Below are 26,236 nucleotides of genomic sequence, written 5' to 3'. Positions count from 1 at the left end.
TCTCTCCTCCATGTGTTTTGAAGAGGGAAGCAACATGTTGAGGTCTGATCATTTCTACCCAGGGAACCCGTTGTCCCCTGCCCCTAGTTGCTGGTCTGTTTCAGGTTTATTTTGGGGTCGGATTATTGGCCCTGTGGGTGCAAATGTCTACCTCTTGCCGTAATTCCACCCTATTATTATCACTCTTTATGATTACTAAGTAGATGTCATCCAAATCAGTCAAGACTCATCATCTGTTAACCGGATTTAGGGAAGATTGTTTCTCTCCCATTCCTGCCAAAAGAGAGCATCCTGAAATAAACGCCACCCTCCTTCCCCACCTCATTATATGTAGAGCTCAAATCATCCTCCTGTCCTGGGTAAGATGGGATCTACCCAAGAATGGCAGCCATGGCAATGAGGCCTGTTTCTAGTCTCTGCATTTCCCACGGTTTGTATTACTCTCTAAAAGTTTGCAATCCATGCATTGTTAAAACTGTATTGCCTAGGAACCTACTGAAGAACAGGTGTTCACCTTGGTACTCCCACTGATGAAAATCCTCCCTTACATTTATAATATGGGAAACTGTCTCTCCCTCTCTCCAGGAGGCATTTTCTCTTCAGACTGCAACTGAAACAAGCAGGACACTGCCACTGCTTCAAGTGAAATCTTTACAGATGAGGGAAGAGTGAAAAAAATACTACCCATTGGTTCACACCCAGTTGAACTTTTGCATTCCTAAAAAGGTGGATGGTTTTGTTTTGACAAAAACACTATGACATTTAAATTGCTTTTGAAATTGCCCTGAAGACACCTTTGATATTTTAAGATAGTCTTATGACAAAAAAGTTGTCAAAAAAAATTGGGGCTCCAACTTTTTGAGCCCCAAATCAGAACCAATTTACCTGAAAAATATCTGTTTGACTCTAGGCTTGTTAAGAGCTCAACTTGCCTGCTAAGGATTCTTGGGGGAGAGAGGGACACTTCCCTCTCATTTGTTCTGGAAGCACTTAGGTGACTAATTAGAGGAGTAATTGGTTTTCAACTTTTAAAAAGCCCATGAATGGAAGTCCTATCTGGAAATCTGTCTAGCAATGTATCTCATAAGGAAATCTGCAAGCCCATTCTATAATACCTTTATCGAATTATTCAGGAAAATATTTTTATCTCCAAAGGAAGTTTCTTGAGACCAAAACCTGAGCCCATTTTTTTGGGAGGGGGGACAGACATAAAAATCTCTCCACTTCCAACCCATCATCACAATGTGTTAAGTCAGTTGTTTTATTAAAAAATAAGCACTATGCTTGGGTTTCATAAAATTTATACATGAATATGTACACAGACACAAATAAAATAATATTAAAAATAAAAATCACACTTGCTTTCAAGTGGCAGTGGTCCTGGCACCCCACATACATAATCAACTTTTCCTTTAAAGAAATTGCTTGGCCCAAGGAGACCACAGTTAGAGAACCACTAATAAAGCTGTAGCCCGTTGCCTGCAACATTTTCAATTCAGGTTTCAAAAATACATAAATAATTTAATTACAAAACCCAACTTTTTTTTCTCTTTTGGCACAGTGAAGCATTGGTCAATAGCAAGAAATCACTGAAGAGCCTCTGACATGTCTCTCACACTCAGTCATACCTGGAAATGCCACATACGTACACGGATGGGGGCCCAGAAACCCCAAACAGTAGTCATATCATTTATAGTGTGGAAAGGTTCCCTGATGTACTTAGGGGGGAGGGAAGGGACATAAATCAATGGAAGTTGCGACAAAAACAGTAGAAGTAAGACGAAGCCTGGGCGTTAAAGAAAGACAAAAAAGGTCCTTATGAAGGGGAGGAGGAGCAGGCTTCGCAAAGAAACTAAAACAAGAATTGCTTTGGTCCTCTGTAAAGTTATAAAAGACAAAGGAAAATATCCTGGACTAAGTTTAAATACTCCTGTCAAAATGCTTTAGCTTTAAGGCACGTTTGATGGAGATTTTAAAAATTCATTTTCCTCTGGATTCAAAGTGCAAAGTCCGCGGGCCCGCGTTCCCGCCTCCCCGACGGCGCGCACTCGGCGTTCCCGGGCCCCGCGGCGCGACTCAGGCTAGGAGCGTCTCCACCGGGTACGGCAGGTGCGGGCCAGGGCGGCGGACTGAGGCCGCCTGCAGGGCTGCGGGCAGCCGCAGGGGGCAGTACAGGTGCGCGCCGCCGGCCGCCGGGCCTCGGAGTGGCTTGGCGGGGGCCGCTGCCGAGAGAGGTGCAAGCAGGAGGGGCGGCGCGGTCGGTGGCACCTCGGCCCCGCGCGCGCCCAGCAGCGCCGGCTCGCCCGCGCCGTACGCGCAGAGCGGCAGCAGGGCCCTGCCGGGCGCCGCGGGGAGGAGCGCGGGGAACGCGGGCAGCGGCGGGCAGGGCGCAGCGCCCCACTGAAGCGTCGTCCCGGGGGCCGTGTCCCTGAGGCGGCGGCTGCGGAAGGGCTTGCTGAGGATGCTGTCGATGGCGAAGGAGCTGGAGAACTTGCCCGCGGGGCTGGCGCGCTCCTCCTGGCGGGCGGGCGAGCGCATGCGGGGCGAGGCCGGGGCGGCAGGCGCGGGCGGCGGGGCGGCGGGGAGGCCCGGGGCCTCCTCGGGCCGCAGCCCGGGCGCGGGGACCGGCGCGCGGTGGCTGAGGCGCTTGCGGCGGCGGCGGAAGACCCCGTCGGCGAAGGTGTACTCGCTGTTGGGGTTGAGCATCCAGTAGTTGTCCTTGCCCCAGGGCCGGGAGGGGTCGCGCAGCACCTTGACGAAGCAGTCGTTGAGCGAAAGGTTGTGGCGCACGGAGTTGCGCCAGCCCGTGTAGCTGCCGCGGAAAAAGGGGAACTTGCCCATGAGGTACTCGTTGATCTCCGCCAGCGTCAAGCGCCCGCCCGCCGAGTCGCGGATGGCCATGGCGATGAGCGCGATGTACGAGTAGGGGGGCTTGGGCCGCCGCGTATATGGCTTGCTGCGTGCACCCTCGCCGCTCCCCGCGCCGCCCGCGCCTGGCCCCGCCGCCCCGGCCTCCGCGCCCTCCGCCACCACCGCTGCAGCAGCTGCTGCCGGGATCGCCTCCTCCGCGCCCGGCCCGCCTCCCGCACTCTGTTCGCCGTCGCCCGGCGGATCTCTGGCGCCGCCGCCCGCGGCCGGGCTGTTGGCCGCGCAGTCCCCATCTGAGCCCAGGGAGTCGTCTCCCGCCGCCGACAGCGGGGACGGCGCGTCGCTGCCGCCCGCGCCCTCCAGGTCACTGCCCTGCTTGTCCCCGTGGGCCGCGCGAGGGACGAACACCTCCAACTTCATGCCCGCGCACCCAGTCCCTCCCCGGCGTCGTACCCTCTTCCTTCGCGCAGCCTAGAGAAGCTGGTGCCAGGGAAGGGGATGGCGATCCGGGGCCGGGGATCTTCGTCTTTTTCTCCCGGGAGCTCTACCCTGGTCTTCCGAGATAGTCACTTTTCCGGAGTCCTCTTCCGCTGGGCTTTTTCTTTGGAGGGGCTGTAAGTGTTGGGTGGACTATGGGGCGGAGAGGGAGGAGTTGGGTGGGTGTCGCCTTCGGTTCGACGTTGAGACTTTGGGGTGAGTGTGTGCAGGGGCCGCGGTTCCACCCTCGGGTGCCCGAGCACGCCGGGCTTAGAAGGCTTTCCTGCCGGAGAGAAGCAGCATGCGCATCGGCTGCTCGTTAAAGAGCCCAGGAGGGATTCTTCACTGGCGGTCCCAGGTCCCGTGCGGGCGTCTTCGGGGCACGGAAATGGTGCCGGATGATGTGCGTGCCACCGTGGGGGAAGGTCCGGCGCCTTCAGCCTTGAGCACCCGCGGAGGCGAGTCCCCGAGGCCGCTGCGCCCGCAGCCGCCTTCCCGCTCCCAGCCTCCGGGGCAGCATCTCCCCGCTGGCCTGCCGCGGCTGCGTCTCGCCTCCACCTTCGGGCCGGCCCAATATAACCCTGCGGCGGCTCCGCGGGGGCGGGGCCTGAACGCGGACGGCAAGGGGTGGGGGAACGAGGTGGCCGAGGTGGTGGCGGCTCCCCAGTTCCCCAGCTCCCCAACGGGCGCGCACCAGGCGGAGGCCACACTGCAGCGCGGCGGCAAAGTCGCTGGCGCAGGTTGTTTGTTTTGGGTCTGCTGGCCCCGCCTTCCTCCTCCCGCCAATGGGGAGCGCGCGCGCCGCTGTGGGTTTGCGCGTGTCTGTGAGTGTGCGTGTGTGCGCGCGCGGGGCCGCTCCGCCAGCCGGCTCCTCCGTTCAGGTGAGGGCCCCAGCCCCGGGCAGCCCGCGAGGGCTCCCTGCGCCCTGGAGTTCGGGGACGCAGTTTAGGCGAGTGCGCCTGGTTGGGGGGACACGCCACAGTTCCCCTAGGGGGTCACCTGAAGGGACTGGGTCTAGGGGAGCAGGGACTTTGCTCGGGCCTAAGCTGCACGCGGCCTATGTGCTTCTGTAGTAGTGAAAACGATGCTGCTTACGAAAGCAAACCCCTGTCGTCACTGCAGAGGTGCTGAACAGAAATTGCGCAGGACACTTGCAGTGACCTCTTTCGGGAGCCTTGTGCTGTTGTGCCCCTTCCTATGAGCTCCTTTCAAGGACCATCTTGTCTTTTCCTCTTGTTTTGATGAATACACTCCTGGGCTTGAAATTGTATGCGCCTTTTTGGATGACCTTTACTCTTGCTCACTAAATGGGCTCCGACTTTCACTTTTCTTTTGTCTTACTTTACCTTTTTCTTTACCTGGCTGGTGACTCCTGCGGGAGGACAGCAGCGTCCTCCTCTTCCCCTGGGGCGGCTGTGTCTGGCGCAGGGTGCTGGGCTGTGCCTGCACTTGTGTCCCTGCGGAAGCCTCAGATGCCGCCGAGCTCCGCCGCTTGGTTCCCGGGATCTGACAGTCAACAGGAACGACGGGGAGGGCGTGTTCCCGGGGGCGGGGGCAAGAACACAACCGGTTCACGGCCATTTCTTTCCAATATTCCTTTGGGACTTTTGCTGTGACCTCACTGGCACCAGTGTCGGACAATCTCGAAAGGGGGGACCGTTCCTCACCCCAGGGCGCCCGGGGCGTGATCCCCACGCGGCGTCATTAGTCCAGGGAGCGGGCGCCTCGGCCCCGGGAAGGTGCACTTCCAGCCCGCTGCCCTGCCACGCCGAGTTTCCTCCTTTTTCCTGCCTTTGTTGCACAAAAAGCGACGGAGCCGCTAGTAGGTGGGAGCTCACCTTTGATGTTTATTTTATTACTTTCCACCATTTGTGTTGAAAACGTACACAATCCTCTCTTATCTTTACTCAGGGAGTTTTGAAGGCATTCACAATGGGGCGGGCAACATGACAGCCCCATCCACAGCTCTGTTATTTTTGTATTTGGGGAAGGATCGCGTTCGGAGATTAGACTGACTTTATTAAGTATGCGCCTCGGGAGCCAGGTGGGGAATGGCTTCTTTTTGGGAGATGAGCCTTTCTGGAGGGGTCTGCTCAGCTCTAGCCTTGGAGTTGATGGTTCCCTAGACCTGGAGAGGGAAGTGGGATGGGACAAATATGTATATCTATCTATATATATAGCGAGGTAAAGAGGCTTGGATTTGGCCAGGGATAAAAGGCGTTCGTAATGAATGTTTTTCTCTCTTGAACTCTGGGGTTGGGCAGGGCAGGAGGGCACATGACTATTTGGTGGGGAAGGTAAACCCAAGGAGGGTTGAGGTGGGACCCGTGGTCGCTACAGAGTCCAAGGGAGGCCTCTTCGAGACTCCAGGGCCAAGGTGTCCTGCCACCAAGGAATGCTGGTCGCCGCCAGGGAAGGTGGCTCACCCCACCTCCATGTCCCACTTTCCCCCTTTCTTACCCAACCTCCTCCCCTCCCCAGCTGCAGGGGACCCTCTCCTTACCCTGATTTCAATTGGGGCAAGGGGGTAAGGACCTGCCCCACCTTTTATGTCTATCCTGTGGGCTGCTGTCTGCGAGTTTGGAGCCTGAAAAGGTTGGGGGGCAAGGGAGTGAGGTGGAGGTGGGTGAATTCTCAGCTGGAAACCCTTTGCTATTTTTAGAGTGACTTAGGGAATGGGCAGGTGAGAGGTTGCTTGCAGCCACCTAAGTGGACTTTGAGAAGGAAGATGGCATGGCAGGCCGTGGACCACCTGGATAGGATTAAAACAAAACAAAAACAAGCAAACAAACAAAAAAAAACCCTACCTCAGCTAGAATGGAAGCTCCACTAGAGCAGGGTTTTTTCTTTTTTTCTTCATGACTGTATTCCCCTATCCTTGCCACATGAATGTGCCATTTGCTGAGGATAACATGATTGTCTTCTGTTAAAACCAGAAATAACACTGCTTTTTCCATTTGTGGTTGATGTCGGTATCAATTTTAGCTGTTGTTTTACAGCGGGGTAATCATTCACCTTTTGCAGCTATCAGAGAAACCGAGAATGTATGGAGCAGGGCGTGTCTATCCACAACACCCTCAAGGCTGAGTACAGTTGAAGAGACCAGACGCTGCCAGACGTCACATGCATTTTTTTTAAAGTTTCCCAGAAGTGCTTGGATATTTCTGCCCCTTAATTCCCATTCCTTGGGGAGTACATTGATGGGTTAATAAAAAATGCCTGCAGGTGGAGCTTGACCAAACACTTGTAGGTAAGAAACACCTATTAGCTTATTTTCCCCCTTGCCCTTTAATTTCCATGGAGATAAGTGAGTAAACGATGGCAAAGGATAAGTTCATATTTCCATGATCTCATGACCTCCCTGAAGTGGTGATTTTAGGAAGATAGTGCATGTATCTCTGGGCACCAAGAACTAACTTAATTAACTGTGGAAACTATCTGCAAATTTAACGCTTTCCATAATTTGATAGTGCTTCACTGACCCAGTTCCTAAACACTAATCTTGGGAAGAAAATAATTTAATTCCTAAAATACCTAAGGCGACTCCCTGTGGAAATATTGATGACTTGCCCTATGCATTAGAAGATCACGCAGGCTCCCAGCCCAAAGGGACTACGGAACAATCTTGATCACATCCACCCAGCAACCTGGAAACAGCTTTGAATTTCTTGTCATGTTAACCTCTGGATCTGAAGAGAGGGTAAACTTAAAATTACCTTCCCATGGGGACCTGGGACTCTGGATAAATCTACAGTACAATGCTGTGAAGAACTGAAGAGCCTCAGGCTTAGAGACCAGGCTAATGTTGAGAGTCCCAGGGCAAAATGCAAGGCTCTGAATCCTTGCAGAGTCTCCCTAGGGGCATGGAGAGGGCCTTGACTTGGGGCTCGAGGTCAGGTGGCAGTGAAGGGCCTCTACAGCGATAAAGCCCAGCTGCCTCTTTACCTTTCCTCATGGTGAAAATACATGGGAAGAAAAGGAGTGCTTTGTCAAACTCTGTTCTAGCCCATTTCATGGTCTGGTTGATTCTTTTGGTAGATGCTGAACACTGGAAAAATCCTGCAGAGATTGAAGGTGAATGTGGGAGTAGACAGAGAAAACTTAGGCATTTTTACGTATCTGTATTTTTACTTCTTTCCAAAAATGTTTTAATAGGGTCGGGCTCATTTGTTTGTACATTTACCATGTTTGAACAGTCTTCTTTCGGTTTCTTGAGCAATGGGCATGGTTTAATCCAAGAATCTCAGAAGTTGGCTGGGCATTACTGACCAGGTGCAAAACCAAGGGCTGTGCCTGAAGTTTACTTTTGAGAGCTCAGGGATTATAAGCAGCAAGAAGGCCACTGGGTACCCATTGATTTAAGTAGTTATTGGGTGGTGGATCCTGGGGAGTGGAGAGAGGCAGGGAGGCAGGCCTGATAATGGTGGAAAAGAGAAAAAGAAGGATAAAAGGAGGAGCAAAGATGTGCAGATACAAAGCTAGATCATGTACAGTACGACGAAGGTTAGGGGTTATTGAGAATGCTGCCTGATTCTGTCACTCAGAGACAAAATCCTGCACACTCTAGCACCATGTGTGAAAATACCAATGTAGGAAGGAAAGGCCTGGGGCTGATTTGTTACAAGGTGACAGCTTAGATAGTGGGATCATGGAGTCCATTCTTCAGAACTGGCTAGATCTTAGGACCCTCATTGTCTAGTTTTAGTCCAGTTTTTCTATTACCTGAAGTTCTTTAAATTTTGAGTTTTACAAGCAGAACAAGGAGATTTAACTTCTGTTTGCAATGAGTGATCCAGTTCTCTCTTTTTAACTTTGAGGCTGTAACCATCCACACTAAATTAGTAGTCAGACCTTTCCTGATATGTATCAAAGAAGGAGACTGTCTTTCTATGAAGAGAACTGACTCACATCCTCGGAGAGAGCTCCATCATCATGCTGTCATACAAATCTGGGCAAAAGAGGGGCAAGTGCCAAATGAGATCCAGTTTGGATACGTGAATATTAAGATATACAAAAAAAACAAGGTCTTTGCGGGGCTTCCCGTGGAGCTGGGGAAGGGTCTATGTCCCTTGTCTTGGCCAGTAGTCCCTCAAACCTGGATCCACAGTCTAGGTTTATGCATTTGGAGTGGATATGGCGGGGTTAACTCTCCCATTTAATTCCAGAGAAGGCATTACCACTCTAGATAGGTGTGGACTTTGGAGACAGATAACCTTGGGTTTGTGTCTCTGCTCTACCAGGAAAGTTACCACACCTCACCTTTTTTAAATCTGGAAGAATAACAGTTATAGGGATTTTAAAAACTGAACTACTACATTCTAGGCCCTTATTAAGTATTATTTATGTCTCTCCTTCCATTTCATACTTGGAAACTTATTTTGGAGGGGTATACTATCTTTGTAAGCCCAGATAGGCAAATTCTTCAGAATTAATCAACCAAGTAAACTTTCTGGGTAAAAACTGGAAAAGTGAAAAATAGTTCCTGGAGGAATGAGAAATTTCTTGGGGTCATCTAATCCTAGTCTATGGCCAATACCTACCCGGTGTTCCAGAAATAAAAAGGAAAGTCAGAACCCCTTGCTTCAATTGTGAACAAGCCCCTTATTCAAAATTTGAGCAGGAGTTGAGTGCACAGTTGGGTTGCTCAGAGTAAAACCCATGCTAGTAAATCATGTAGGAACAATGTGAGGAGAATATCTATCTATCTATCTATCTATCTATCTATCTATCTATCTATCTATTCATCCATCCATCTATATCGTTTTTATTAGGCAAGATTTCAAGTATGTATAAAAGTAAAGAGAAAGGCATAAAAAGTAGTGTTCATTGAGAAAAGTGTTCACTGATCCTGGGGTTATTGTTTCTAGGACATTTTTTGATTTTACCTGGGTCCCTATGCTGAATATCAGTCACATCAATGTAATTACTTATTTGCTTTGTCATTCCTCTGTGTGTGTGTGTGTGTGTGTGTGTATCTCAATCATTCTATTCTTATTTCAGAATCTCAATTCCTGTTTTATTACTAACAATGTGATAACTGAAAACAGTTTGAATTTTACTTGTGGGCTTTGTTTTTGTTTTTTGGCCCTTAGGGTGTATATTCCATCATCTACACAGTCAAATTACCAAATTTTAATGTAACTTGAGATAATTGTTCTCTAGTGATTAAGCCATCAACTTGGTATTCAGTGTCTTAGTCCACTTTTTGCTGCTGTAACAGAATACCTAAGACTGAGTAATTGATAAAGAAAAGACATTTATTTATTATAGTTCTGGAGACTGGGAAGTCCAAGTTCATGACATTAACATCTGGCAACAGTCATTCTATGATGGAAGGGTAGAAGGTGGAAGTGAGCACAAGGAGGGGAGGGAAGAAGGGGGCTAAAATTATCGGGAACCCATTCTCACAATAACAGCATTAATCCATTCATGAAGGCAGAGCCCTCATGGTCTACTTACTTCTTAAAGACCCCACCTCTTAACAGTATTTGCAATGGCAATTAAGTTTTCAAGAGAAAAACTTTGGGAGCACATTCCAACTATAGCCTTTAGTTAGCATCATCTGGTCCATTTCATTTTTTATTTCCTTCATTTGTTTAACAAGTAAGTAATATTGACTTTTTTTTTCTTAGGAGACAGGATCTCTCTATGTTGCCCAGACTGGTCTCAAACTTCTAGGCTCAAGCTATCCTTCTATCTCAGCCTCTTGAGTAGCTTGGACAACAGGTATGTACCACTGTACCTGGCTTGAATATTGACCTGGTTTTAAAGTCAAAGGTATAATATGAAGCATATTCAAGGACATTTAGTTTTTATCCATATTTTTTCCACCTTGCTCCTTCCTCCACCCTATAGGTAACCATTTGATAAAACTTTTAAAATTACCCTTTATATTAGTTTGCTAGGGCTGCCAAACAAAATATCACAGACTGGGTAGCTTAACCAACTGAAATTTATTTTCTTACAGTTCTGGAGGCTGAAAGCCCAAGATCAAGGTGTTGGCAGGGCTAGATTCATCTGGGATCTCTCTCCTTGGCTGGCTGTCCTCACATGGTCTTCCCTCTGTGCATGTGCACCTCTGGTGTTTCTCTGTGCATCCACATTTCCTTTTCTTATAAGGCTAGCAGTCAGATTGGATTGAGGCCCACCCTAAAGACCCCTCATTTTAATTTCATTACTTCTTTAAAGACCTTATCTCCAATCCAATACAGCACTGAGGTACTGGGGGTTAGGACTTCAACATATACATTTTGAGAGGACACAACTCAGCCCATAACATACTTCTATTCAAAATAACTAAGCCAACATAGATGTATTTATATATCCCTCCATGTAGGTAGTGTTAAAATTTTATATACAGTTAGTTCTATCTACTTTATTTTCTTAACTTTTCAAAAAATCCTGGAATTCACTCCATGGCAGTATATAGAGATATTCTTATTTGGAAGATAATATTTTGACTGTTAATTGAGCATGGAATTTTCTGACATTGAAGGAAATGTATTGATTTTTTCATTCAGCTTTATGAGTTCAAAGATGGTAGGAAAGATATATGAGCCATAAAAATGGACAACCATGTATGGTTGGAATGCCCTTGAGGTCCTCATGTATGCTGTCCTCTGACTTCATGACCTTTCTTGTTACATGGCCTATTTCCCCATGTAAACCAGAGACAAGAATATACATAAGAACAGCTTGGCCCAGAGACATGCTGTGCATACATGAGGTAGGACAGTATTCTGACCTTATCAGAGGTCAGTGATGCTATCTGGGCATGGATATCACAATATGAAGACCTTGGCAAGTGGAAATGGAAGCTGTGTAGTGGGTGGTACATGTTGCATGGTACACAGAGGGTCTTTGTAAAATGATATGCCCAGTTGTTCATGAGAACATTTTGTAGTTTTATTTATTTTTTTAAAATTATATATTTTTTATTTTTGTAGATTTGGGGATACACGTGCAGTTTTGTTACATGGATGTATTTCGTAGTAGTGCAGTCTGGGCTTTTAGCGTAACCATCACTCAAATAGTGAACATCGTACCCATTAGGTAATTTTTCAGCCCTCATCTACTTCCCTCCCACCTTTCTGAGTTTCCAATGTCTATTAATTTTACTATGTCTGGGCTGGGCGCGGTGGCTCATGCCTGTAATCCCAGTACTTTGGGAGGCCGAGGCAGGCGGATCACGAGGTTGGGCGGATCACGAGGTCGGGCGGATCACGAAGTCAGGCAATCAAGACCATCCTGGCTAACACGGTGAAACCCCGTCTCTACTAAAAATACAAAAAAAAAAAAAAAATTAGCCAGGCGTGGTGGTGGGCGCCTGTAGTCCCAGCTACTCAGGAGGCTGAGGCAGGAGAATGGCATGAACCCAGGAGGTGGAGCTTGCAGTGAGCCGAGATCGGCCCACTGCACTCTAGCCTGGGTGACAGAGCAAGACTCCGTCTCAAAAAAAAAAAAAATTTACTATGTCTGTATGTACATACTAGTTAGCTCCCACTGGTGAGCAAGAACATGTGTTATTTGACTTTCTGCTTCTGAGTTATTTCATTTAAGATAATGGCCTCCAGTTCCATTCATGTTGCTGCAAAAGATGATTTCGTTCGTTTTAATGGCTAAGTAGTATTCCATGGTATGTATATACCACATTTTCTTTATCCAATCATACATTGGTGGACAATTATACTCTTTATCCCATCATGTATGATTGTCCATCAATGTATGATTGGATAAAGAAAATGTGGTATATATATACCATGGAATATGTATATACCATATATACATATAGGTTAGTTCTGTATCTTTCCTATTGTGAATAGTGCTGTGATAAACATATGAGTGCAGATATCTTTTTATATAATAATTTATTTTCTTTTAGATAGATACCCAGTAGTGAGGTTGCTGGATGAAATGATAATTTGATTTTTAGTTCTTTGAAAAATCTCCTGTTTGCCATATAAGTTGTACCCATTCACATTTCTACTAATAGTATATAAGCATTCCCTTTTTTCTACATCCTCACCATCTGTTATTTTCTGACTTTTTAATAATAGCCATCCTGATTAGTATAAGATGATCTCTCACTGTAGTTTTAATTCATCTTATGTCTGATGATTAGTGATGCTGAGCATTTTTAAAATATGCTTATTGGCTATTTATATGTCTTCTTTTGAAAACTGTTCATGTCCTTTGTCCACTTTTTAATGAGGTTATTTGTTTTTTACTTGTTGAAATGTTTGAGTTCTCTATGGGTCCTAGATATTAGTCCTTTGTTGGATTCATGGTTAGCCAATATTTTCTCCCATTCTGCAGGTGGTCTACTTACTCTGCTGATTTTGTCTTTTCCTGTGCAGAAGCTTTTTAGGTTTAATTAAGTTCTATTTCTCTATTTTTGTTTCTGTTACATTTGCTTTTGAAGTATTAGTCGTGAATTCTTTGCCTAAGCCAATATTCAACAGAGTTTTTTGGCCAGGTGTAGTGGCTCTTGCCTGTAATCCCAGCACTTTGGGAGGCTGAGGTGGGAGGATTGCTTGAGCCCAGGAGTTCAAGAGCAGCCTAGGCAGCATAGTGATACCCTGTCTCTACAAAAAAATTTTATAAATTAGCCAGGCATGGTGGTGTGCACCTGTAGTTCTAGCTACTCAAGAGGCTGAGGCAAGATAATCACTTGAGTCCAGGGAGTTGAGGTTGCAGTGAACCATGTTTGTGCCACTGCACTTCAGCCTGGGTGTGAGAGAGAGACTCCATCTCTTTAAAGAAAAAGAGTTTTTCTTAGGTTTTCTTCTATAGTTCTTATAGTTTCAGATCTTACATTTAAGTCTTTAATCCATTTTGAGTTGATTTTTGGATATGGTGAGAGATGTAGCTCCTATACTTATGCATATGGCTATGCAAGTTTTCCAGCACCCAGCATCATTTATTAAACAGGATGTCCTTTCCCCATTGTATGTTCTTGCTGCCTTTGTGGAAGATCAGTTGGCTCTAGGTATGTGGCTTCATTTCTGGGTTTTTTATTCCATTCCATTGATCTATATATCTGTTTTTAAACCAGTACCATACTGTTTTGGTCACTATAGCCTTGTAGTATAATTTGAAGTTAGATAATGTGATGCCTCTAGATTTGTTCTTTTTGCTTAGGATTGCTTCGGTTATTCGGGCTCTTTGGTCCCATATGAATTTTAGGATTTTTTTTTCTAATTTTGTAAAAAATGATGTTGATATTTTGATAGGATTTGCATTGACTCTATAGATCGCATTGGGCAGTATGGTCTTCTTAACAATATTGATCCCTCCAATCCATGAGCATGGGATGTAGATGACACAAACATTTGTGTCATCTACAATTTCTTTTATCAATGTTTTATAATTTTCTTCGTAGAGACCTTTTATCTCCTTCATTAAATGTATTCCTAAGTATTTTATTTTATTTTTTTATTATTTTTGTAGCTATCGTAAATGGGGTTGAGTCCTTGATTTGGTTCTCAGCTTGGTTATTATTGGTGTATAGAAACGCTGCTGATTTTTGTGTGTTGATTTTGTATCCTGAAACTTGACTGAATTCATTTATCAAATCTAGTGGTAGTTGGAGGAGTCTTTAGGGTTTTCTAAGTATAAGATAATATCATCAGCAAAGAGATAATTTGACATCCTCTTTTCCAATTTGGATGCCTTTTATTTCTTTCTAGTGCCTGATTTTCTGGGTAGAACTTCCAATGCTTTGTTGAATAGAAGTGGCGAAAATGGGCATCCTTGTCTCGTTTTAATTCTTAGGGGAAATAGTTTCAACTTTTCCCCATTCAATATGATGTTGGCCATGGGTTTGTCATACATGGCTTTTGTTGTTTTGTTGTTCTATGCCTAGTTTGTTGAGAGTTTTTATCATGAAGGGATTCCGAATTTTATCAAATGCTCTTCTGCATTTATTGAGATGATCATATGGTTTTTGTTTTTAATTCTGTTTATGTGGTGAATCATATTCATTGATTTGAATATATTGAACCATCCTTGCATCCCTGGAATAAATCCACCTTGATCATAGTGCATGCTATGGTTTTAGATGATCTGACCATACATCTCAGTTGCTCAGAACAATGTCCACATGTTTCCTCTGTGCCATTATTAAGATGGTCCCCTTCCCCTTTTAAAAGCATCCTGGGACAATAAATTCTATAGGCACTCTAGTTTTAGAGGTCCAATAAATAAAAAATAAACTTATGGTCTCTGTGTTAAAAATATTAGGGCATGGCTTTCTAAGCATGGCTTGAAATCTGAGTTCTACGCTATTCCTAATTAGTTCTTTGGCAAATTCTGATGCTAAGCCCAAATCTTCCTGTTCTGAGGTCTCCTTTATCCCTTTCGTAAATGATCCTGTGAGCCTTGGACTTTAGGGTTCAAATTTAGCCTGGAGAAGACTTGTGATTGTCTTTCAAGAAGTTGTTAGCTACTTTGTAATTAACTCAACCTTCAAGGATGGAGGTTGTATTACTACCTGAAGTAGACTGTACACCAATCTGTTGGTACACTCTGACTACCTGGAAAGGGTTGACAGAATTATATAAGGCTACATCACTAAATGGGCAGAATTTTAACACTGAGTATAATGCTCAGAATCCATGCTGGCAAGGCAGACTGAATTAGCATTATATTTGCTTGCAAAAATGAAAATAACCTGTCTTACATAATACTGACAATATTTTGCTGTAATTCTGCCTTTTGAGCTTAGTGAAATTCCTATAACTCCTTTGCCAAGTTATTTCCAAGCTATAGGAATGCAGACATCTATCTGTGTTACTATTAATTTCATATACAAATAGAATTGCATCTCAAGTTTACAACCTTAAACTTGAGGTTTCAAAGTCCTTTACATGTAAGTTTTTTTTTTTTTTTTTTTTTTTTTTTTTTTTTTTACATTGCCTTTACAATTCACTTACAGTCTGTGGGGCCAACTTTGTTGTCAGGCCAGATTATAATCAAGCTATTCTTTGTTGAACCAATATGCCCTCTCAGGGAATGATCGTAATCAATCAATGGTTTTACCATTTAAAAATTCCCTATCAGGGAGTTTGAATTATTTTTCTTCCCTTTCATTTTTGTTTAAGCTCTATTGTTTTTTGAGCTAGATAATTTTCTTTGAGCTGGAAAATTATCCTAATCTTGGTTAATAAATATTAGACTAGTGCTAGTGATACTACATTAATAGAGAAGAATGTGCAAATTATGATATGCAATTGGACTTAATGAAGAATAATGGTGTATTTAAGAGTGTTCAAGAATTCAGAATTTCCACAAAGCCTCTATCTAATTCTTTAATCTTGGTGAAATTAAACTGAGTATTGATAGTGAAGCAATAAGGAAAAATATGAGGATGTTATAATTCTTTTCATGGAAAATGTTTCAGATCCAGCATCAAATCCTCACATTTAGATTTGACCTTGGGCAGTACCTCCTTTACTGGGCTGGCAAAAGGTTAAATGAGTTAATGATTGTGAACTGCATTGTTGCAGGTTGGATTCTGTCAGCTTTGATGGCTCTGACAGTGCTTCCAGTTCTGATGGCCTATTTCCAGATTTTTATCTTAGAGACAAAGAAACCTCCATCTTGTCTAAATCTCTGTTATTGTGGAGTTTAATTCTCTTGGAACCTAGTCCCAACTCATAAAAGGTCTCATCTACTCTTATCATATAATTTTTTTTATTACTTGGCATTTCATAGATCATGAGTTCCATGATGGTAGAGATCATTCTTTTTGCTTGTATATGTCCTGTAGCATCTGTCACTTAAAAAAGTTACTCAGTTTACATTTTTAGTTAAATAATTTACCACATAATAAATGTGTTTAAAGCATGTAAAATAATTTTTTATGTTGGAAAGTTTCAAGTTGTTATAAAAGTAGATAAAATAGTTCAATGGGTTCCCGTGTACTCAATTATCAACTGATGACCAGCATTGCTTTATCTTCTCTTTCCCCTGCTGCCTACATTTTTAAAAGACCAATATCGGACATCGTATAATTTTATCTGTAAATTTTTTTACTATGCACTTCTCACAATAAGAATCAAACATAACCACAATAACATATTCGTACCTATAAAATTAACGGTAATGTTTTAATGTCATCCAATACTCAGTGCATGTTCAAATTGTCACTTATCCCAAAAATGTCCTATGGTTTAAAAATCAATTTTGTTAAGGTATGTCTTACACACAGTAAGATCTACCTATTTTAAGAGTACATTTAAATGAGCTTTGACAAGGGTGTACACTCCTATAACCACCATCATAATCAAAGAGAATATTTTGATTCCACAAAAAGCTGCCTCATCTTCCTGTAGTCAATTCCACCTCCCCGCCCCATCCTTAGCCCCAGGCAACAGTGAATGTGCTTTTTGTTACATAATGTATCACAAATATACATGTATGTGTGTGAGCGTGTACATATATATAAAATATACATGTTATTTTATATTTATATATATAGCCACTTAAAACTTTTCCTGCTTATAAATAATTTTTAGCAATTTGATTATGATGTTATTTGTGTTTATCTATCTTGGGTATCATTGAGCTTCTTGGATCTGTGGGTTTATCGTTTGCATCAGAAATGGCAAATTTTCAGTCAAGATTTCATCAAAAAAATTTTTTTTGCCACCTTCTATCTTCTTGGGCTCCGATTACATGTATGTTTGACTGATGGATATCATGCCACAGGTCGCTGAGTTTCTGTTTTTGTTTTTGTCTTTTCTCCTCTCTGCTCATTAGTTGAATATTTTCTACTATAGTGTCTTTGTGTTCACTGATCTTTCTTTTGTAGCATCTGATCAACTGTTATGATTGTACAATGAATTTTTCCCTGCAGAACTTGTATTTTTCTTTTCTAGAATTTCCATTTTAGGCTGGGCGTGGTGGCTCATGCCTGTAATCCCAGCACTTTGGGAGGCTGAGGTGGGCGGATCACGAGATCAGGAGTTTAAGACCAGCCTGACCAATATGGTGAAATCCCATCTCTACTAAAAATACAAAAATTAGCCAAGTGTGGTGGCACACGCCTGTAATCCTAGCTTCTCAGGAGGCTGAGGCAGAAGAATCGCTTGAACCCAGGAGGTGGAGGTTGCAGTGAGCTGAGATCGCACCACTGCACTCCAGCCTGGGCGACAGAGCGAGACTCCATCTCAAAAAAAAAAATAATAATAATAAAATCATTTTCTGCTGTTCCCAGCATCTCTGTTATTTATCTCTGTTTCTTTTGACTGATTTTTCCTTTTGCTATGGGTCATAATTTGGTGATTTTTTGCACGTCTAATAATTTTTTGTTGGATGCAGGACATCATGAGTTTCTGCTGTTTAGTATTTAGATACAGTTGCCTTCCTTAAAAAATTTTGAAATTTGTTTTGGCAGACAGGTGAGTTATATGTAAGTTATATGTTCACTGATTAATCTTTACTAGACTTGCTTTAAAGCCTTTTTAGAACAATTCTAGAATAGACTGTTCTTCAGGGCTAAGTCGGCTCTAGTACTAAGGTTTGATCCTTCTGAAATCTCTACATATTGCTCTGAGTGTTCCAGAAGGTGTATCTGCTCTGGCTGGTTAGAATTTGCATGCCTCTCAGCCTTGTGCAAGTCTGGGAATGGTTTTGATTATAGTTCTTCAGTTCTTTATCTAGCCTTGTGGATCTTCCCCCTATGAATGTACAGATTAATATTCAGCCAATGACTCAAGGGGCCACCTGTGTAGATCTCCGTAACTCTTTCTTTGCACAATTCACTTGTCTCTGAACTTGGCTCTACCAATTCCAGCTGGATCAGCCTCTCCAAAGCCTGATCTGTTTCTCTTCAACTCAGGGAGATTGTGGTGCTTTTCCTGGCCTCCCCTGTCCCTTTCATGCTGTTTAAAAGTCGCTGTCAGGCAGAAATCCAGGACAATTGTAAAACTCAGCTCCTTTGCTTTCTTTTGTCAGGATCATAGTCTTACATTGTTTGATATCCTGTGTCTGAAAAAGATGTTTTTAAACATTTTTGTATAATTATATTTTAATTTTGGAGGGGAAGAAAATTCTATACTTCTTCTTCGTGGTCAAAAATCAAAATCACGCATTTTAAAAACCGTTTATGCATTTTGAATCAGGACTCAAAGTAAGCATGTTTATATTGGTCAGTGTGTCTTCCTACCTTTATTTAATAAGTAATTAAGTCAATCCTTTACCTTTCACTCTCTCTCTCTTTTTCTTTCCATCCTGTTTTGTTGAACAAAACCTGAAATGTTTGTACAGTTTCCAACATTCTGGATTTTACTGATTGCATTCCCATGATGTCTTTTAACATATCCCTCCACATACATTTCCTGTTAAATGGTAATTGGATTTAGAGCCTTGATCATATTCAGATCAGATTTTTTTTATAAAACTACATTAAAGGTATTGTTTGCTTTTCCATAACAAAAGGAGCCCATATTGTCTCTCTTTTTGTAATCTTAGCAGCTGCTGATGCTCCATAACTAGATCAAAGCACTGCTTTTAATTTGCTAGTTTATCAGACACTGGGCTTTAGCTGGGTTCAATTTCTAAACTATGCAAATGGCACTATTATTTCTAGCTATGCACTTGTTTTCAGAATATCAAGTACAATGATAAATTGGAGCTAAAATACAAAGTAGATTTTTTTAAACTTGCTCAAGAAAAAATTGGCTAATTTTTACCAATTGGCAGGAGGCCAGCCTCAATTGTATTAATCCGTATGTTACTTTCAACGTTATGCTCCTTTCAAGGTTATGCTCCAGCTAAAGTTGGGCTCAAGTGGTACTGCCATGAGAGAAGGCACCCTTAGATTGCCTTCAGTTAAACAAGAATGGCTTTGCATATTAGTCATAAGACAGGGATGCTTTTGTAGTGCTTAAGGGTATGTACAAGCTGTTTGTAGTCTAAATTTACTTAAGGACTTCCTTTCATGCTAGTTTATGGGGCTGATTTAGGAACACGGGATTTTCCAAGCAAATGTGAGTGTCTGTCCCAGCTCTCGTACTAGTAAGCATGGGATTATTTATTTCTACACAGCACTTTCTCTAATGCCCTTTCACATCTTCTTCCTTAGGGTGTTTCTTTGATACTATCAGACTAATTTTGTAAGACATAGAAACTGGGGCTCAGAAGATTCAGGGACTTGGAGATGGTCATTTAGCTAGGTTCCCTCCTTCAGTCTCCTGATGGTGTCACGCCTGTGCCCCATGCCCTGAAACACAGTGGGAAAGGTCTCTTTAGTCTCCCCACTCACCACACCTGTGCAGAAGAACCAGCCTGTATGTTGACATGTCTTCACTGGTCCGCTCAGTAAGTCGTGTGTGTAGGCATACTCCCGAAAGTGGTTCTGAGCTGTGCGGGCAGTCTGTCTGGTTCCTTGTACTAATCTACAGGTATCCCTTGTCCTTCTGGAATGCTCCCAAGATCTTTTGTCTATTTGGTAAAGCACAATATTGGTTTCTCAAGCTCTGTGTTGTTTGTTTTTGGAGTATTGTGGTATTAGTATTCCTTCCTCCACACGCTCCAGGTACACCTTAGAGGGCAATCTTTTTCTCTCCAAGTTAAAATATTTGTTTAGTGTGGGATTTTTCGTCTCAACTTTCTGGAAACTATGCTTTAAAAGCTACTTCAGCCATCTAAGCTAAGGTGTGGTGACAACCTCTCAGAATTGATGTGGCTAGGCCTTGGCATACTGCCACATGAGACCTGATTTTCTTTACTTCTTTGTCTCACTCTCTTAAGGGAAGTAAAACTCAACTTTATTTTCACCATCATGAAGAAGTACAGCAGCCATCCAGCCCCGATTTTGGGAATAGCCTTACTTCAAATTCTCTAATTACACAAACTAATGAGATGCTCTGGAATTCTGTACAATTCAATGTTCTGTCTAGGTCTTCCCACCTGTCTGCCTCCCTGGAGGAGAAATGGCACAGAAACATCTTTTGTAAGATGCCATGTCCTGTTTGTTGATTCTAAAACTATGGTCATTAAATTTTACTGCATGAAATGATTTGTCTTGGCTGGGGTTTCCCTGAGACACAGCGTGAGAGGGGCTGCTGCAGGTAGTTTATGTGAGAAATGATGCCAGGGAGCAGAAGTCAGGAGCAGGGAGAGGAAGGCAGGGGAGGGAAGCAAGGAGCCCTAAGAAATGGATTTAGGAGCTGTCTGCTTTTCCCTGGAGGGGTGAAGACTTTTCCATGATTCCATCTCCCATTTGGCAAGGGCCCCTGTACTTCCGGATTTCTCCTGTGTGAGCACCTAGAGGTCCTGGCAGACATCAGAGAGGGCTGGGGTCGAGGTGCTGAGGAGCTGTACCTACAAAGAACTGGTCACAGCAGAGGCTGGAATGAGAGTTGGGCTGAGGTTACAACCAGATGCGGAAGATTAGGGTGAGAAGTAGGCTCAGGCTAGAATGAGGTGGGCTGAAGCTAGAATGAGGTGGGCTGAGGCTAGAATGAGGTGGGCTGAGAAGTGAATTGTGGTAGTTCCCACAGAGAGGTTAGATATTTCCTTGGGGGAGGGGAAACAAATGTCAGCATACATCTGTTTAATTGAAAGCATCTCACAGTTTTACCGATTTCAATTTATATTGATAGCTGAGTAAAGAAGAGAGTGTTGGCATTAATAGTGCTGCTTAGCAGCTCCCTCCCTGGCATTCCATTTCCATGTGTTAAGGGTTTAGTGTGGATCTGGCTGTGGCACTGGAAGCAGTGCGGGATCCCATGGGGAATGCACAATTCAGCAGTAATGGGTTTGAGGGCTGCAGGGTTTACCCTGATGCTGATGTCAATTATAGCAAATTGTAGGTCCTTTTCGATATTCTCTTTATCTTTTACTATTTTTAAAAGCCATTTAAGGATTGTATGTAAGTAATGGAATATTATTCAGCCATAAAAAAGAATAAAACCAGTTGAATACAGGTTAACTTGTACAAGTTCCTGTGATACAGTATCACATTTTCTTCATCCATTCATCCACTGAGGAATACCTAGGTTGATTCCAAATCTTGGCTATCGTGAGTAATGCTGCAATGAACACGGAAGTGCAGATAGCTCTTTGACATGCTGATTTCCTTTCCTTTGCATAGGTACCCAGTAGTGGCATTGCCGGATCATATTTTAAATTTTTATTGAAATTTAAAAATTGTTCTATTTTTAATTTTTTGAGGAACCTCCATACTATTTTCCATAAGGGCTGCACTAATTTACATTCCCACTGATGGTGTATGAGAGAGTTCCTTTTTTCTCTGCATCCTTCCCAGCATTTGTTACTTTTTGTCTTTCCGATAATAGCCATTCTAACTGGGGTGAGGCAATATATGGTTGTGGTTTTGATTTGCATTTCCCTGATTAATGATGTTGAGTATTTTGTCATATATCTGCTGGCTACTTGTAAATCTTCTTTGGGGAAATGTCTATTCAGGCCCTTTGCCCATTTTAAAATTGGATGATGATGATGATTATTATTATTTTTGCTGTTGAGTTGTATGAGTTCCTTATGTATTATGAGTATTAATCCCTTGTCAGGTGCATAGTTCGCAAATACTTTCTTCCATTTTGTAGGTTGTCTCTTCACTGTGTTGATTGTTTCCTTTGTTGTATGGAAACTTTTAAGTTTGATGTAATCCCATTTGTCTATTTTTCCTTTTGTTGCCTGTGTTTTTGAAGTATTTTCCAAAAAATCTTTGCCTACTCCAGTGTCATGAATAATTTTCCTTATGTTGTTTTTCTAGTAGTTTCATAGTTTCATGTCTTACATTTCAACTTTTTATCCATTTTGAGTTGACTTTTGTATACGGTCAGAGATAGGCATCTAGTTTCATTGTTCTGCATATAAATATCTAGTTTTTCCAGCATCTTTTATTGAAGAGACTGTCCTTTTCCCAGTAAGTGCTATTGACACCTGTGTTGAAAATCAGTTGGCTGTAAATGCGGAGATTTATTTTTGGGCTATCTACTTTGTTCTATTAGTGTATGAGTCTGTTTTTAATGCCAGTACCTTGCTGTTTTGGTTACTATAGCTTTGTGGTCTCTTTTAAAGTCTTCTATCTCTTTCCAGCAGTGTAATCTTGTCAAGCTACTTCATCTCCCAGTAGCTGTTTCCTCACTGGGAAAATAAGAGTTGCAGGCAGGATTAAATTCAATATGAATTTAATTTCCTGAAAAAGTCTTCTTAGGACCATTGCTCAATAAATAATGAAGATTTTAGAGAATAAGAATGTGATTTATGGGAGCCATATGTTGTTGGGTGCTGAATCCTTGGAAGTTTTCTATATTTTTCCTGTGGGGAGGCTCAACAAGTCAATGAATTGTGACATGCCCTCAACAGAGGCTGCTTCCATGGTGTGTGTGGTTTGAGACTGAAGATGCTCAGTCTAGGCCAAATGTCTGATCTAGCCATTTTGCCATTTCACATCAGCAAAGGGTGTGTGTGTGTGTGTGTGTGTGTACAGTGAGGGCGATGGGTGCAGAGCTTTTTCGACACTAACCCTTCCTGGCAGGAACCTTCCCACCTCAGTTGACACGGCTCTTTCTCCTGTCTCTCTACCACTTTAGCTTCTAATATTTTTAGCTCTGAGGGCTGACCATGGCAATGAGCTTTTTCACCAGGCACATGACAAGTGTGTGAGACCCTCAGGGGGTCTGAGTTTGTCCTTGGACCAGGCCATCCTGCGAAGTCTCTGTCTTGTTACTCCTGATGGAATCTGGCCTCATGCACTTGGCCCCTGAAGAGGAGCTCGTGTCCAGAATGTGTGATGTGGGAGGGGGATGATCGTCCCACTCCTCTCCCCAGCATCAAATTGAGCCTCTGGGAAACTGTGACTTCAGCAGAATTCCTTAAAGAATGTTGGGGCCTCACTTCACGGTTAGGGTAGGGTGGAAGGAAAGATATTCTGGCAGCAGGCTCTTGAGTTCCTACTGGGTGGACATGCTGTCTTAGCTGACAAGGGTAATTATTGTTCCCCAGGCCATTGTGATGGAGTTGAGAATAGCAAACCTAGATGAAATGACTTGAGATGCTTAGAAAGGAATTTAGCAACAAGTGGAGAGTAATATAGTGAAGATCAAGTGCTGAGTGTCTACCAGGAAAGAACCCATCCAAGTCAGTTCCAAATCCCTTTGCAGAGACGTCCTGATTAGGTGACTTTTGAAAGGGTTTTGGAGAAACTTTCCTTCTATGGAAGTCCATGGAGCTTTGACTCCAGGCCACAGCCAACACATCCTGGTGCTGCAGGATTACAAAAATCACCCTCAAGGAGAAAACTGTAGACCTGGATTTTTGGAAAAGAAGAGGTAGGCTGGTGTGATTCTCTATGACATGCAAATTGCACCCGGGATTGCCTTTCGGTTCGTGAGCACTTCATATTTGCTGGCAATTGGGCAACCAGTGCCATCACCTCATTCACTCCTGACAACAACTCATGTATACATGGGTGCCACAGCCAAGCAAGGGTGGGCAAGCTGCCCAGAGTTAAGAGCAGAGTAGGGGGCCCGGTCCAGGGTGGTCTGACCACAGAAGCCCTGCTCCTTACACTGCATTTGTTTCCTGCCTTGTAAGAAATGGCACATCCCCATCTAGGACATGAATGAGGATCTGTTAGGCACCAGGCACCATTCAGAGCCCTTGGTCAACATTTTCCCACACAGTCTTTTGGGAAACCTAGTACAGTCCACTAGGTCAGTGCCGTTATTGGCCTGGCTGTCAAGGAACAACAGGTATAAATATAAAGCTAATGGTAAGCAAGGTCCCTCCCGGTGCAGTGTGCCTCTCAGTCAGCTGCATGCTCAGCCACGTTACCCAAGTTATATCCTGCTTGGATGCCCAGAAAGGCTTGATAAAAACATGATGTGTAGAGTCTGAGTGAAGTGTGTATGTGAGTATATGTGTGTGCATGTATGTATGTGCATGTGTGCTTACATTTGCATCACATATGTAGGTGTCTGTGTGCACATATGCATGTGTATACATGTGCCTGTGTATGTGCACATAAACAGTGTCTTTGAGGGCTTGACAATCTGTGATGATGTTATTGAAGCTCTGCACCTGACTTCTGGTCACTTTTCTGTTACTGACCAGCTAAATAACTTTGAGTAAGTCATTGAACTTATTTGGACACTAGTTCCATCAACTGTTAGATATGAGGATGGGAATGGATTGTCTCAAAGATCCTTTTGAGTTCAAAAAGTCTATGATACCAGTGAGAATGTTCCAAAGCCTTAATGACACCTCACTGAATGCAGCTTAAAATGGCTGCAAGCTGACCAGACTATTGCATTCTCCAAGGTGAGCTGCCCTTCATACCTCATGCCCTTGAATAATGCAGCGTAAGTGTGTTTATTGTGCCAGCTCTTCTTGTAGTTTTATTCTAATCCCTCGTCTCAGGCAACATTTGTTTTGGCTGCAGTTCGATACTTCCTCCTTCAGAGCTATGCTTGGTTTTACCTCTAACTCTGTGGCCCTCAGGGGCTGGTTGTACTGATAAACTTTTACAAGTAAAAGGAGCTGTGGAGATGACCTCCAGCTGGGGCTGAAGGCCTATACAGCAGCACCTTCTTGCTGAAGCTAAGTGGTCCTCTTGGGGAGGAGGGTTGGGGGTCCAGGGCCCCTGAAGTCAGGATTCCCCAGTGAGTTGGTCTATGTGGACTTAGATCTTGTTGAAATATCCAGAAGTATTTCTAAGTAGAATATTTTTGATCACAGAAACAAGGTAAATATTTTTGTCTTCCTTCAGTGGAGGACTTTGGAGCTCTCAGGTGGGTGCTCTCCATCCCAGGCCTGGCTGTAGGAGGCTACCTGGGTGAGGTGCAGGCCCATGCCTGGGGTCCTGGCTCCAGAGGCACCACATGCCACTCAGTGAGGATAAGAATCCATTCTGCAGCTTCTTTCAGCCCCACATCAATAAATGGAGACAATGGGAAGGGAGCTGTGCTACTTTGAAGGATTTGGGGGCAGACTAAAAAGAAAACACATGTGAAAGTGCTTTGTAAGGATGAGTGCGTGGCAGGGCGACGGGGGGCGTTGGAGGCACATGCAGCTGGGTTGGAGTTGCATTTGGTCATTGGCCAGTTATGTGGCTTTGGGAACTGTTCAAACTTCTGGGTCTTGGCTTCCTTTTTTGTTAAGTAGGTGATGATAGGGATCTCATTGGGCTGCTGTGAGGATGAGGTGTGTTTACAGTGCTTGGCAAAGAGTGGGGCTCCATGCACATAACTCCATTTCCTCTACATCTACGTTGCTCTACAAACGAAGGGTGCTATGACAATAAACCCACCCCAAGGCCAAAGGAGGGGCATGCTGGGGGTGGAGAGGGATGGCTGGGAACTAACTAGCCGGCATCAGCAAAGAAGGGATTGTTTTGGTCTTTGTAGGAAATTAGGAGGATTGCCTTTCTCATCTATTACTTCCAATGAGTTCTGATGTTCTGGGGAATCTTCTCTCAATGAATCCTGGTATTGCTTCATTTATACTATAACTCTGTAGTATAACTATATCCTGTGTAATCCAAGCCAAAGATAGAGGGTTTGGGGACGACAGATATTTCAACAATAGTCACTGAGGCAAGGAATTGTGGATTCTAGGATGAGGCAGCAGGTGAAGGGCTTTGGTGCCCACACAGAGGAGAAGAGGGCAACTGGAGCGAGGAAATGTCTTGCTGTCCTGCCGTTTAGCTCTGGAAGTGTCTCTTGGGACAATCTTGGAGACACATCAACTGAAGTGCTAGTTTAGTAGCAGGGTAGCTGAGTCCTAGCAGTGTTTCGCATGTCTCCAGTGAAAGCCCTAGAGGACTTGGATGTCCCCATCTCTAAAGACACCGGTGGCGGCAGAGGCCCAGCTTCTAAACACTCAGGGTCACACAGGCATTGGTGCTTGGTAAACG

The 26,236-nt window shown here is 43.8% G+C and overlaps 2 protein-coding genes across 7 annotated transcripts in view; one reads left to right on the top strand and one right to left on the bottom strand.

The window, feature by feature from the left end:
• Positions 1-1,237: 1,237 nt before the first annotated feature.
• Positions 1,238-4,040, bottom strand: FOXQ1 (forkhead box Q1). The gene has a single exon (XM_034961350.3). It carries the CDS (start codon positions 3,286-3,288, stop codon positions 2,077-2,079), a length of 1,212 nt encoding a protein of 403 aa, XP_034817241.2. The 5' UTR covers positions 3,289-4,040; the 3' UTR covers positions 1,238-2,076.
• LOC129397909 (uncharacterized) overlaps positions 3,734-26,236 on the top strand; it is a 305,819-nt gene continuing 283,316 nt past the window's right edge. For all 6 annotated transcript variants that reach the window (XM_055113130.2, XM_063605114.1, XM_055113129.2 and 3 more), the window contains exons 1-2: positions 3,734-4,226; positions 9,978-10,071. In XM_055113130.2, the coding sequence (XP_054969105.2) occupies positions 3,734-4,226; positions 9,978-10,071 (587 nt within the window). The remainder of the gene's footprint in view (positions 4,227-9,977; positions 10,072-26,236) is intronic.

Source organism: Pan paniscus, chromosome 5 (assembly GCF_029289425.2).
Source record: "Pan paniscus chromosome 5, NHGRI_mPanPan1-v2.0_pri, whole genome shotgun sequence".
Lineage (NCBI taxonomy): Eukaryota > Metazoa > Chordata > Mammalia > Primates > Hominidae > Pan > Pan paniscus.
Note: the sequence above shows the minus strand (reverse complement) of the source record. Positions and strands in the feature narration are given on the sequence as shown.

Coding starts and splice junctions, on each gene's coding strand:
- FOXQ1 (XM_034961350.3), bottom strand. CDS start 3,288: ATGAAGTTGGAGGTGTTCGTCCCTCGCGCGGCCCACGGGGACAAGCAG.